The 15,157-nt window shown below is 44.3% G+C and overlaps 1 protein-coding gene across 2 annotated transcripts in view; it reads right to left on the bottom strand.

Annotated features, from left to right (window-relative positions):
- LOC135919946 (neural cell adhesion molecule 2-like) overlaps positions 1-15,157 on the bottom strand; it is a 284,587-nt gene that overhangs the window by 44,711 nt on the left and 224,719 nt on the right. For both annotated transcript variants that reach the window (XM_065453967.2, XM_065453968.2), the window contains exon 2: positions 717-1,039. In XM_065453967.2, coding sequence (XP_065310039.2) covers positions 717-1,039 — 323 coding nt within the window. The remainder of the gene's footprint in view (positions 1-716; positions 1,040-15,157) is intronic.

The following is a 15,157-nucleotide window of genomic DNA, read 5'->3' as shown; positions in this document are numbered from 1 at the left end:
GTACAGAGATGAGCAACTTCGCAAGTTTGCTCAAAAAATTAAATGCAGTCATTCAAAGCATCCCCTAATTTTACAACTCTATCGAGATACAATTCCTTGACAGCCTTAGTAGCTTATATTTTAGGTGTACAAACCTTTATAATGACTCACACGAATTCTAAGTACTTTTTATGTAGTGTGTCACGCTATTTTTTTATTTTGCTCAATTATATAACTATTCAAGATTAGTTAACCAACTTCTGAAGCAACAAAGTTAGGTGAACTATTCCAATCAGAAAGTTGTAGAACGCTTTGGAAAAGGTCCGATTAGAGAGTTTCTTACTTTTTATCTGTTAAGTATTAGTGTTTTTCTGCGCACTGCGGTTGCCCGCGATGTACAAAAGATACCACGTGACATACTCGCTTGCGCGCCGTGATTGCAGCACTCCCAAACTGTCCGCGTATGAACGAACATAGCATCTAGTACGGCGTGCTGCCGCTTAAAAGGCGACAGGGCAGTGACGAAAGCGTTGGCTGTGTGACAACGCAAGCGATGTCACCCCCCAAGAAAAAAGAGAAAGAAGAAGGTTCATTGTGGAATGACACGCACCTAGTTGCACATAACGACTAACCCAAGTTGGCGCGAAAGACGTCCAAACAGGTTCAATGAATACGGCCACACATACGCCGCTCTGTGCGTCTGAACGAAGGTGGTTTCCTTCGTAGCGCGTGCCTACCTGTAACAAGTTGTTCCCTCGTCCCCCCGTGGCTCCCGTAGCGCCGGCAGCCATGGTGCCCCCCGCGGCTCCACTGGCGGCGGCCTCCCTGCTGAGCGTCGGGTCAGGCCCGAAGTCCACCGTGTAGATGGGCTCGCGGCTCGCAGCCGCCGCGCGGAACCCGTATCCGAGCGAGGATCCCGCGCCACCGGAGCCGTGTGGCTCCCGCTCCGGCGTGTGGTACCAGTGCACGAAGGCCAGCGAGTCGTTGGAGAGCGCGTCCCGCAGGTCACACGGCAGCTCCGTCTGGTGGCCTTCCCGCACGATCAGACGCTTGGAAGTGCCTGCGTAAAGAGGATGGACCGGAGGGTTGTACGCGAAAGCACCGAGAGAAAAGTTGAAGCGATCAAGCAGCATTGTTGCGTAACCACAGGAATACAACCGTGGTGAGGGAAATTACGTTCCTGTTTCAGTGTGCTCTGCACGTTACACATTTTCCTTATGCATTGTAACTTTTTAATGTAACGTGCAAAGGACAGTCCTAGTAAAAGTGCGGACGTAGTGTCGTTATAACTGATTACGCTTTTGAAGCTATCGCTCTCTTTACCCTTGCCTTCACCTCCTCTCTTTTATTTCCTCGATGTATTCAACTGGATGTCTTTCTGATTAACCTCAGAGCATTTATTCGTTTTTAAGCCTTTCTCTCTGTGTGTGTTTGCTTAAAGTGCACATTTTGATAAGACGATAAAGGATCATATTCTCGAACAGTATTAGCTCGGGAATTGTGAAGATTGCTGCAAAGTTCAAATATAGTAAAGGAAGGAAATAACCATTTGTCGCACGGTTTCTTTTTATTTACATTATTCTTAAGTAAGTTTATTTTACTGTAGACAAGTGTACACCCATGTTTTGTATTTTTGTTGTTAGACTACAGTATAGGAGGCAACAGTTCTTTCTACTGTTGATTTGGAGAATTATCGATACTTTCCTTTTTCTTTGTAAAGTGTGTATAGGGCCGGGGGGCGGTGTAAGTAGGTTATACTAATGGAAGCAGTGGGGCACCACAGATGTTTTTAAAGCTACGTTTAACACTCACTTTTTAATAAATGGTGTACTTATTGCACTGTAAGGTAGTTATGTTCTAGAGAAGTTGATGCAAGCGTAATTTTGTTGTCACCAGAAGACCGGTGTGATGCCCGTGTACACTCTTACGGAGACAACATTTGCCAACACAACAAATTATGAAAACAACCACTGCATTCACGACCACACGAACGCCAAGTACGTTAGCCGGATGCTGCTGAAGCGATATCAGAAAGCATTGTATCACCGCACCCACGGCGTACAATCGCGTCGATATAAGCACGCCGGTGAGCTGAGACAACCGCTGTGATTAGATCTCGTTATGTACAACCACAACCAAGGTGGCTGTTTTTTCTCAGTGCATCGCTATTCTGCGCCTTCCTGGCGCTCACGAATGTGTGAGTGCCTGGCACGTCCCCTCGGATCGGCCATTTAGACGGGAGATCCCAGCAGATCGTTTCTGCTGGACCACACCGGACAATTCGACGGCACCACAGTACACCGTATCTTAATCGTGGTAATAAGTGTAGAATTGGCGCTGGTAGATAGTCTTTCAGTATTTGCATTTTTTTTTCACCAGCTTGTCCCCCGGCGGAGTATGCAAAAATATATCGCTGCCATCTTGTGGTGATGTTGCGGCCTAAACGGAGAGACGTTGCAATTGTCTGGGGTACGCGGAAAGATGGACGACCGCTATCTATTGGCTCTAACGTGTTTACTGGATTGCCTAAACAGTTCTTAAACGTTCTGTCGAATGTCTGTCCATTTTCTACGTTAGTCAATTTCTTGCAATCGACAAGCTTTGTGACACTAGCCACGTAACTTCTATCTCGCGGAGTCATTCACCAAGGAACACGAAAAAAAAAAAGAAACGCAAGGCATTTGGCACCGCTGTATTGGTTTCACTGCCTACCTTGTTCACCACCTCACTCCTCATTCCCCTCTTTTTTTTTTCCTTCTAATTAACCCCAGTGAGCTGAGTAACAGGCTGGAGGATATTATCTCGGACCAAGTTCTCTGTGTTTCCTCAATAAATTATCCTCTCTTTCTTTCTCTTATACTTTCCGCCGATATTCCGCTCGAGACGATTTACCATTACCCCGTTTTAGCGCATCGCTTGCTTTTCTTTCTTAAGCTGCATGCGCTATTGCTGGCATTAAGGCATGACCATGCGGCAGAAATAAATGAGCCTGTTTTGAAAGACTGGGTGCTGAGTGTAACAAATTCCCCCCCTCCCCCCCCCCCCTGCCTCTTAGTGCCCGCGTGCGGCCCAGGTGGCCGATGTCCTCGTTGCTTCATCTGTCGGCGTGTGTCCTTTGAAATTACGAACACACATTTTAATCTCACCATCGTGGCGAGCTATTACTACTACGTTTCGTAAAGCAATGAATGGGTTTAGGTGGTGGTCATTCATGATTTTATTGCGCTTAGTGCTAACCTGATGGAACTAACAGACGATCATAAGGAACGAAACGCGGACGTTCGTGGAGCAAACTACCAACGTGTTTAATACTGTTAAGGAACATGCTTATATACAAGCTGATGTGGTGGTGGGGATCGGGGGGGGGGGGATATATGACAAGGTGACGACATGTGATGATGCGGTGGGCCGGAAAAACATCGTTCACTTGCACCCGTTCGGTCTGGCAAACTCGGCCTCAGCTTCGATGAGGGTGATGGACGGAGTGCTTACGCACTCACTTAAGAGCATTAAACATGTTCGTATTTTAGGCCACATACGTCCGCGTTTTGTTCCTTATGTTCGTCCATTAGTTCCGCCAGTGCAACAGTAAACGCAATGCCATCATGTACAACTTCGTGCTCTTCGATTAACGTGATGCCTGCCTCCCTGCCGGTCTGCCAAGCGACGAGTTCCCATTCAAGGAAATGCGATTGTATCGCGAAAATTCGACGTGGAAAGAAAACATGCTCCCAAGCAAGCGCAGTGAATTCTTGGCCAGGAGAAGACAGTGAAATTAGATGAGAAATTATTTCCCAGATCTGCAGCTGTTCCACTATACTTCGAACAAGCCGTCTCGTTGCGCAATCTTAACCAGCGGGTTCCCGGCGCAAGGTTGATTAAATTACGTTCGCCTCACAAGCGCTGAAAGCAGCGGTGCCCGCGAGACATGGCTAGTTCATGCATGAATACACTGCGCCCTCGTAAAACCTCATTAGGCCCTCCTGGCAGAAGTTTCTACTGGTTTGCCTTCTTGCAAAACTCACCACCGCTGAAGGGCTCACGCTGAGTGGCTTATGCTTATGCAAGCCGGGTCCTGTCTGACTTGCTACTACATTTATCTCTCCTTTTGCCGCGTTGCTGCACAACTGTTCTAAGGACCCCAATTTCTGCTGTTCTTGCATTTCGTCCAAAGATGCTGTTGTTACGAAAATCAGAATAGTATATATATATATACCAGCGCTATAGCCCTCGAGATAAATTAGATTATTCCATACACCGTTCTCCTTGTTGAGCTATGCAAAGCACGGGGCTTAAATTTCCTTGAAGCAGGAAGCGTGCCGTTTGCAACAAATACTGAATGTTTCATCTCTGTAGCTTAGCTACAGCATTTGTAAAACGTTGCTCACTCAAGCATTCCAGAGTGCCATAGTGCCGTTACTTGCTATGTTTCCCAAATTTTTCAAGCCACTGCACAAGACACCAATTTCAAATCTAGTGAAAATAGTCGCAGTGGTAAGCGTAATTAGTGGCCAAGCTTTCATTTTCATGTTTAAATAGAAGCGTTTCAAAGAATTACTGAACCCTCGATTTTTTCCTTTTTGTTGATGTGTCATAACTGGTTTGGAGTTGTTTTTTCCGGTGTGCCCGGTGAGCTCAACAAATCAACTTTTTTATATTTGGTCAAAATAAAGAGCAGGCTATTCTATTGTGTGCGAAAAGTTCGAGATATGTAGATTAATTTGGCAATTTACAATAAATGATATATGATGGTGAATCCTAGATGTCTAGGTATGTTTTAGGACTGCTTCAAAATTTTACTTACTGACATGAGATAGCTACATAGGCTGCCAAGATCAAACATAGCAAACACGAGCCGACCTCATTAGTAAATCGGTGTACCAAAGTAAATGCGTGTCGATTTATTACTGTATTTGTAAAATTAGTTGTTTTTCGAAATTTTAGCGCTACTGGTTGAATTAGAAGCGTCACAAACAATTCATGAATATACGTTTTCTTTTTCTATTTCTCTGCATTATACGAAGTTTGCCTGGTGCCCACGGTGAACTAAGCGAGGTACCATGTCTCTGATTTGTGGATGTCAGGGCCAGATAATGTGTAACTTGTAACCAAAGTTAAATGTTGGTGCGTTTGAAGTGTGGCATTTGCAATAAATTACTAATGTTTACGCTCTGGAGCGGTATGAGTGTATTGTAAAGCACCATGAAGATAAAAAATCTGTCCCAATAGTTCGCGAAGTGAAGTGCCTGTTTCAAATACTAGAATCTTTTTTGAACAAGTCTCGTTATTCATGTGCTCAAGAGTGCTACGCGAAATTTTACGCAATATGTTTCCCACTGTCTCGACAGTGTCCTATATTACACAAAAGTTTACAATTGGCGAAAGTGTGGGGCACGAAAAGGTAATGTGCGCGCAAAATGCACAGCGCATCGCTTGATTACTTACTCTGCAATAAAATTCGTAATCAAGCGCTTCAGAGCATACAGGATTAACGTTTACGAGTGGCGTAAAATGTGTTAAGCAGCCATTGCATCGCTAAAAATGCCACCAAAATTTAAGTTAGAAACAATAAGTGGACTAATGTGGAAAATTTGCGTGCCAAGTTAAATGCGTGTGCAAGAAATAAAGATTTTGCAAAACAGGTATTGAAATGCGTTTCCAAATGTCACACTGCCGTTATTAGCTATGCTTCCCGATTCCAGGAAACAACTCTTGAGTTACACAATCTTCATACCGAACAGAAATGAGGGTCATTTTATGTACGATGAGCCTCGACACTTTGACATTACTGACCTAGTTAGGAGCGTTACAAAAAAGCACAGGTTGATGCATCCTCGTTTTTATGGTAATTTCATGCATGCAAATTTCACTCGCTGCTCTCGTTGGACTAAAGAGGATACCTTATTTCTGCTTAGCAAAAGTAAGGGCCATGTGGTGGGTGATGTGTAGTCAAAGTTGAAAGCGCGTGGGTTTACTGCGGCTTTTACATTAAATTACGTATGCAAGCGCTACAAAGAATTAAGAGTGTTTTACGAGCGTTCAGAATTGAGCCCGTCTCCCTGGCAGAGCAACGAAGGCCACCAAGATCAAATTTAGTGATTATTGAGGAAAGGGTTGGGTGAGTTTTTGTGCCAAGGCACACCCGCGTGAAGTAAATACTGCGTTTGCTAAAAATTTGAACATGTGTTCATGTAATACACTGCTGTTATCAGCTAGGCTTCGAAATTATCTGAGATAGCTCTATTTTACACCAAGTTTATACTTACTGCCAAGAGCGATCATGTTGAGTGCTATGTGTGGCAAAACATTGATTTTCCTCACCAGATTAGGAGTGTTGCAGAAAATTACTGCACTCTTCATCTTTGCTGCCCATTTTTCCATTAAGCGAGGTTTTTAGTAAGTTTCTAAGGTGGCCTAGATGAACTACTATATGCACATAATTTGTATTTGTTTACAGGTAGAGGAAGGTTATAGGTAATGTGTAAACAAAGTTCGAAGTGTGTGGACAAATTGCAGGCTTTTGCATTATATAAAGTAGGCAGGCTATCTGGAGTGGTATAGCTGAGTTTTAAGAAGAACGCGAAATTCAGCATGATGGCCTGGGGGAAGCGTAAACTACGTCTTCACATATAGTGAAAAATAATGTGGAGTGGATAATGCAGCCAATATTCTGGCAAAGTAAAATGCGCGTCGATGAAAAACTGCATTCGTAAAGATACTTTGCCAAAACACCGAATAGGTTATAGGGTGATAAGTTTACACACGAACCAGACACGTCGGGGCAACGTTTTAAAGTGTTTGATTTAATTACAGGCAACTGAAATTTTCATTACAGCTGCTCGAAAGAAGCAGCTTCACTCGAGATTGGGTTCTCATCCCACAGCGTCACACAAGTCTGCAGCTTTTTGTTCTTGTCCCATCTCTTTTCTCAATTTCCTTTCCCCACAGTGTTAAGTAGTCATGCGGTCAGATGTTCTTGTTAACCTCTCTGTCTTTCTGCTGTTTTCTTTCCCTCTTCCCTCTTCCGTACATATAGGAGAAATTTTAATGCGTATTTCTCGCTCTTCACTATGTTGTGAGTAGCAGTTCGCCGGTTTGCATACAGATTAGCATGTCCAGCATGTTTATATTTAACGTTACCACCGATGTACGATTCAGAACGGATTCTGACAGCGTCTGCTCAGGCCGAGTTAACATTTTATAGGCCAAATATTCGTCTTATTCTGAAAGGACCAAAGACCGAACATAGCAAGCTTCAAAACACTTTTGGTCAGCAAACCGCCCAAATGGTGCAAGAATATGTTGACATCCATCATGCTCCACTGATAGAGTGCAAAACGTGGCGAGCTGGTTGATCTTCAGCGCGAAAATAACTACAACACAAGACATGGAAATACTCAAGAAAGGTGCTGAACTAACAATTGACTGGTTTATTGCAAACAGGAAGGGGAAAAAAAGAAGCAGTCCTTCAGCGCACGCACCATCACGCTACTGGTATTTGTCACATGTTTCGTGGCGACTGATTTCACAATCGTACAGGTTGACAGATGGGACGGGAATGTATTGTCCATGTCTTTTATTTATGTGGGCTGCTTCAATGATTTCACGAGCTTTTTGATTCACATGCCTGAAGATGACGTGCGTTTTTAAAGAAAAATAGCTTACAGCCACATGAACAACAATGTGCTCACAAATGTGATGAAGGCGTCCGCTTTAAACTGTTGTTGTGCTGGCGTTACCTTTCGTCAAGAGAAGGCGCCGGTCTGTCCAATATACATTCTTCCACATGAAAGTAGGATGTTATGTACAACACCAGGAGCACAGGTTGCACATCGATTACGATGGTTAACGAGCACAGGTTTCTCCGTGACTGGGCTGTTTTTTTTCCCTATATACTGCCGCACAGGCTCACTGATGTACGGGCGCTGCGGCTTCGACACAAAAATTAGAAAAATTGAACTTTGGCCTTCATCCACGCTTCCTATAATCAAGTTGAATTTAGGAAAACAGTGTTTTGAAAGAACATTTTATTAGCGTAAATTGAGTGACTCTTTTTTAGCGTCCTTTTAAAGTACAAAACGCAATGAACTTGACATAACTACAATGACAGTGTAATGTTTTACAATTTTAAAAGTCCGAAATAAATAAAAATATAGAAAGAAGACTTACCACGACACTACCAACTACTACAATTCGTCCAAAGCAGGCATATATGCGCACGATAGATATCATTTGTCAAGGACGCTGGTCCAACTTGTTTATATCTAAAGTCACACCATCACAACATTAGTAACAACACACTACATTTATAACTGAAGCTCCTGCCTGTGTAAATATGTCGGTAGAACACGTCAGTCACCCCGAACCATTTCCGTCCTTGCTCTGCCTGCAATACTTCGTCGATAAATATTCAGAAAAGTATCGTCACGTATGGACAGAACGTCAATTGACAATTTCACATAGGTTCTTTTTCGAAAAAAATGCTTCTTTGATATCAGTGTTGTAAAGCACTTATGAGTAGAAAATATTTTCCTAGAATGTTTATTGAATTTCTGTACAAAACCATGCGCATGAATTAAGCATTCCATCTAATAAAGCCGCTAGTTGAGCCTTGGTATACTTGCACAGTATCTAAAGACAGTTCTTCTGTTGATTTATATATGTCATAATTTATAAAATCTCATGCCGGTAGTATGACGTGTAACTTGTTTTCAATGACAGTCGCAGAGAGTAAAACTCTTTTTCACCTATAATACCTGACATTTATTTTTTGTCTATCACCACTCAATCCCGGTATACGTTAAAGCCGACTTGTACATGTTACATGACCCAGCCACATAAAACGCTGCATTGAACGTAGGGCTCCTATAGCGGCTCCATGCACACGAATGCTGAGTGAAGCATCACGTCAATACCACCGCTATGGAAAAGGAACGCGCCTCACGCGGGCGGCTTTTGTCAGGCGATCCAATGCTGCGAACGGAGGCAGCTTTTCTTCATCACCGACCTTTGCACTTGTATTAACGCGACAGCGTTAAGGAGCTCGTGTCGCAGAAAAGCCGGTGTCGTCGGCATCGTTGTCGGCGTCGTCGGCGTTGGCCGTGAGCGATAAATCGCAGCAGGCACTTCATGAATAAAAAACAACTTGCAAGATGGGCTGGGTGGGAATCGAACCAGGGCCTCCGGAGTGTGAGACGGAGGCGCTTCCACTCAGCCACGAGTTCGATGCTTCAAAGCGGTACAAAAGCGTCTCTAGTGAATGCGGTGTTGCCTTAGAAGCGCGCTGTTTCTAAGGCGCAGGCGTGCGTCGCTTGCTCAGGCGCACATTTCGTTGCCGCGCCGAACGCGGCACTGCTCGACGTTCACCGCGTCCGATGCGGGGCGCGCAGTCGCTGCGCCGTAGCCCACTGTCTTACACCCCTTGGCGGGTCGACGGGAACGCTGTCGCGTTCCACTCTTGAAGGCGAAGCTTAAGCGTCCTCCAATTTTTAAAGGAGTGGGAGTCATGCAACACCCATAGTTTCACCGAACACTAGCTGTTAATCGTTCTTCAGCTTACGGCACCACCTTGCTTTTCTGGAGCTGAGAAGGACGCCATTGCGTGTTCTTAAATGATTAGCATGCAACCATTATTCTAAATAGGCCCGAAACATTGAGTACATTTCGAAACACACAGAATGTTTACGCTACTGAACTTCGCCAGCATTGAAGAGAGTGTTTGAAACTTTGATATGCATAAGTGGAGGAGCACGGAAGACAAGCAGATACATATCTCTTCTTCACTCGAAAGGTGCATTCTAAATATATTACTACAGATGTCTCATTGTTCAGGCGCCACTACGGTGCCACGACAAGCTTTCTTCATATCCATAATCTTGGTTATATTGATGGTTTTTTTTGTGGTATCACATTTACAACAATACCCGAACATTCAGAATACTTAGTGTCAATGTATCTTTGCGGAACACTTAGAGCTTCACGAACGGTGATCAAAAGGCCTACGATTTGCTCCTCCGAAAATTGCAGAACAATTTGTTGAGCAACGAATCTGTGGGAACACTGAAACCTAAACAGAGTCACGCAAAAGCTACAACTGCTCCTGAAGCTGAAGCACTACCGTGCTGTTCTTGCACGGTGTGCGTACTTTGTATCATAGACGTACACAGCCATAATGTCAATTCAACACATTCTGTTTTCCTTTTGTTTCGAAATGATTGCCACCGCATGAGGCATGGGCGTGTTCCCTTAGGCTCAACAGCGCAAAGGCTTTCTTTCAAGAAAGAACTCCGAACGCTAACGCCACCGTGGTCCGTGTAGGGAAAAAAATGAAATGCTGTATCTGCGTGCATTAGGGAAACACGCGCAGATGTCGTTGTTCCCATTTGTGGATCGATGCCATGCCGCAAGATTTTAGATAGGCGGACGAAGCGAATATGTGGGTGTGGCTACAAGCTTGGCACAAACCCTGTATTTTGTATTTCGCAACTTGACGCACTAACACAAGATAAGGAAGGTCAAAAAAGCGCGTGCAACAACAATAGCGGCGCTGTTGCAACATAGCTAAAGGAAAATAACCGAGCACGCTTCTTTGCCTCAACGAAAGTTTCCCTTCTAAAACGTGCATTATTGATGCATGTGAAAACGCATCGCACCTAGTGAGCGCGCAGTATGCGCTTGAATGAAAAGCTGGTAATCTTTGGTTGTTTTATTCGCACTACATTAAACACAGCAAAAGAACATGAGGCTTGTCTGGCGGTGCAATATCTAAAATGAACAACGCAATTCCCTCTTCTAAGGGCAATAACTTGTGAGCTAGGTCAATTTTTCTAACGATTCGCACACAGCGTAAAAAAACACGTCTAAATTGAGAAAGATCTGCGCTCGAATGTGAAATTGCGTAAATTAAAATTTGTTTTGCGGTATTCTGCACCTCTCACTTATCAAAATTTATTTCGCCAACCTAGAAAATGAATATAATCCAACAGTGACTTGTCGGTATAGCACTATGCTAGCTTAGAAAAAAACGCAGTACAATGTACGTTAGTGTTTCGGGAGACTCAATGGATCAGTGATTCAGTGATAGCCTTAGTGTTTTGACGTTATGATCAATACCATCAATAAAGGAGACACGAACGGGTGGTGATGCGTGCAGGCGTCACTTGGTGTCGTAAATAGCGTTTCACCGCAGCGGCACGCCAGACCTTACAATGACCACAAAAGTCTGCAAAGTGCCTGAAATGCAACAATTAACTAAGTACGCTAAATTACTCAGTGCTTAGTATATTTCAACGGAGGGATAAGCCTGATCTGCTTAATTCCTACTGATGGTCATTGGTTCATACTTGCATGCTACTCTACAGCTTACGAACCAAGGCACAAGTGAAACTGCACACGAAGGTTCGTAGAAAAGATAATCTAAAGCAGACAATGTTTTTGCCGCACGTAATACAATTCCCAGCGCGAAGCACTTAGACGGATGTCAACGGACATATCGATTGTGGTTTCAACTTTTCTGGCAGCACCTAAATAGTGGGAAAAACTTTGTCATCCGTGCGAACTACCACTTGTCGGTAGGAAGTCGCATTGTGCAAATTACTGCAGAAACCATATTCTTCACAAATGGCGTGCGCAACATGTCATTCACCTGGCATTGTGAAATGGGACGAAACGCTCACTCCAGATCTTGAAACCTATCGAAGCAGGACGTATAAAACTAGGCACGAAACCAAATACTCCAGTTACGATTCTTCATAGTAAGATTCAGGATAAATGTATTTACTCTCTGCCGGGATGTACAGCGCACGAGTAATCAAATAAGACTGCTTTAAGCTTGTCGAACTTTCGACGTCGAGGCAGCACGGAAAGGTGTTTTTACGTCATACTGCTTGTACATACGGCGCAGAATGATACACGCTTGATGCGCACAGAGTTAATCTACCGGCATAAAAAGTAAAACGTGCGGACTTGATTTAGCAGAGTTAATTTAATATCGACGCCATTGGCGGCTGATTTCGTGGGTGTAGGGGTGAAAAGTGCGAGCCATCGCGAATGAGGCTGCGCGTATCTCGCATGCGTATAAGTCCCCTCCCTGTCCACGATGCTCGTCAGTAATAGCGTTCCTATCTTGTGGAAACCACCTCAAAAAGTATGGATACCCATGCGCTTCCCTCATTGCAGTGGTAATGACCCGAGAGCACCCCCTTCCCTTTGCCCTTACGGATAGCCCATCTGTCAGATCTTTATGCTGCCCTTAATGCGTACAACGTGAGTAATTTTTTTTCACTGATACACGGGTTTTGATCATGCTTCATGTTTTTCCTTAAGTCACCTATGAGCGATGTTTTGGTCATCCTTATCCTATTAAATGTCATTCGTTCCATGCTATCCGCGGAAAAAGAAGGAAATAAAAAAAGAAATCATAGCAGACGACGAGTGTGCAGCGGGCAAAAAAAAAAATAATGCTCACGACACTTTTTTCTAAATATTTTTGGAAATCATTAGCCACGCTGCTGAGAGAACAAAAATTGCAGTTCGGGCAAATCTCACAATTCCTTTCTATTATTAGTTTCTCTTCATCCTTCCGCACCCACCCGACCATCTATTTTACCGATCGTTTTCGCTGCCTCGTTTTAATCACGGGCAGCCAATTTTACCCCCACGGACTTCATAATGAACGGAAAAATTATACTGAGTTCTCCATGGGAGTGCCGTTAATAGATGTCGACGCCCAAGAATCCGATAATGATATCAGCGAAGAAAAATAAACCAAGCCTAGTTTCGGGACGAAAGAACTCGGAATTACCACCGAACTCAGTCGGCCAGGCCATCCGTCATCAAAGAATATGTACCGAACTTACCGGTTTGTAGTGAATGTTTTTTATGTATACCTTTATCTGCTCGTTTTGTTATAATTCACACTGTTTGTTCCAGGCAATACAAATAAAACGTTTTTCTCTGACAAACCTCACCGCTCTGACGGAAATGCTAAGACAAACACCCCACAGTGCTGTTCCACGACTCCCTAATGTCTTGCAATCAAACCACCCTAATTCCATGCTCTAACGCCAACTCCAAGTAAATCTTCTACAGCAATCAGTCGTTGAAGTCTAGAGAAACGTACTGAACATTTCCGTCTTGGCTAATCGATTTCACAAAGCTGGGCAAACAGATCCGCAACAGAAAGGAAAGGCTTTCAGCAGAGTGTCGGTGAAGCCAAAGGTGACCATAAAAAAATCTTCACGCTGGCTTTTGTCAACAGGGCAGTATGCTGCGACGAAAATGAAAAAAAAAAACAACAACACATGTTTGCCATTGGAAGAAAGAAGGGAAAGCCGTGCCTGGTCGTTGGCCAGGGCCGAATGAGCGAGGCTAGGAGAGGGGGAATGAGCCAGTAGATAAGGGCTCATCAAAAATGCAAAGAAGAAAATGCTTGGTACTGCTGAAGGTTTTGCAAAATTTTTACTGAAGCAGGCTTTGGTAATAGCCTCTTAGTAACAAGTGCAGCAGCAATTGTAGCCTTGTCACTAAGTCAGCCGACTTCCTTTCGTAGTGTGAGTGCATGATACGAGTCAGTGAATATTTCACGAGTGTTATAAAGAAATTCGATAGCCGTTTATATATTATCGGTAATTCAATACGGTTTTCTATCCTTCTTTTTCTGAATATATGATTATGTATGCTCCCGAGCAGCTAAGCTGTCCCAGCGAAAATGTTTCGAAAGCCAGGGGAACTCATATGTCAACGTTTTTATGCGAAGCATATTACGAGAGCTCAACCCAGCTCCTCAGGCGCGGCGGTGTCGCCCTCAATACCACGTGACACCGTGACGTCACGACAGAGGAGAAACGGGGCTCCAACTCGCGCCGTCGCTCGCGGCGGTATATAAGCAGCTGCGCTAGCCTCTGCTAGACACTCACGAGGTGAGATGCCTCCTGGAGACAGAGCTGCTCGTTGGAATGAGAAGCGAAGGTTGCGGCGTGCTACAGAGACTGATTTTCTAGGTGGCTTTGGCTCAACTCTTGCAAGATGGGCTGGGTGGGAATCGAACCAGGGTCTCTGGAGTGTGAGACGGAGACGCTACCACTCAGCCACGAGTACGATGCTTCAAAGCGGTACAAAAGCGCCTCTAGTGAATGCGGTGTTGCCTTAGAAACGAGCTGTTTCTAAGGCTCAGGCGTGCGTCGCTTGCTCAGGCGCACATTTCGTTGCCGCGCCGAACGCTGCGTTGCTCGACGCTCACCGCGTCCAATGCGGGGCGCGTAGTCGCTGCGCCGTAGCCCATTGTCTTACACCCCTTGGCGGGTCGACGGGAACGCTGTCGCGTTCCACTCTTGAAGGCGAAGCAGAGTAACGCATGAGTTGTTTCTTCGTCTAGCCGAACCAAATATAGCCAAGCAACAGCAGTTCACCAGGCTAAACAGTGGTTCAACAACTAAAATAAAGGCTAGTATGGTTCGCATCCTGGGCTTAACCTTAGCTAAGCCACATCCATTTTTTTTTTGTCACTGGCTTTACACAACAATAAACTACAACAAAAACGTAGACGTTCGCCATATATGCACGTGGCATCGTTAGTACAGAAATGACAACAAATGGGAGAATACAGCGCACGAACACGCACCGAATTATGCAGACAGGACAATTATCACCATTTGTTTTATGTATTTACGAAGAAATAAGGAATATACACCGTCCAGAAACAAACCGCGAAAGCCAGGGAGCAACGGGAAAATTTTTCATAACCGCACTTCACATAAAAATACTGAAATCAAAAGCGACCGAAGTTTCTGTTTTATGAAGTTGTAGGGGTGTACGTAATAACGTCCTATGTTTCGTATTTTTTATCAATAAAGTATGCAGTTCTGAGCAGGCGCGCCCACTCATATCTGTTCCGCTCCCGCTGTTTTCGCTATCGCACCTTTACCAACTCGCCCAGTACACGATCCTTCTTTAGGGCTAAATAATTCTTTTCTGTACTTCCGCGGCCTTAGTGGCCCGTGCCCATCCGTTTAATGTGAACGCCTTAGTTTCGTTTCTTTTTTTACCTTAATTTTTTTTCTCTGAATTAAAAGCTCGTAATTGCCTTTTCTGTGTTCGTCATTTGCGTGCGCCACCGTAGTCGTGTCAGCGTGAAGCCACCACCTCACACTCAGTTTTACCTGTACTCGATTGCGAATAA

The sequence above is a fragment of the Dermacentor albipictus genome, chromosome 1 (genome assembly GCF_038994185.2).
Source record: "Dermacentor albipictus isolate Rhodes 1998 colony chromosome 1, USDA_Dalb.pri_finalv2, whole genome shotgun sequence".
NCBI lineage: Eukaryota > Metazoa > Arthropoda > Arachnida > Ixodida > Ixodidae > Dermacentor > Dermacentor albipictus.
This window is presented reverse-complemented; position numbering and strand designations above follow the sequence as displayed.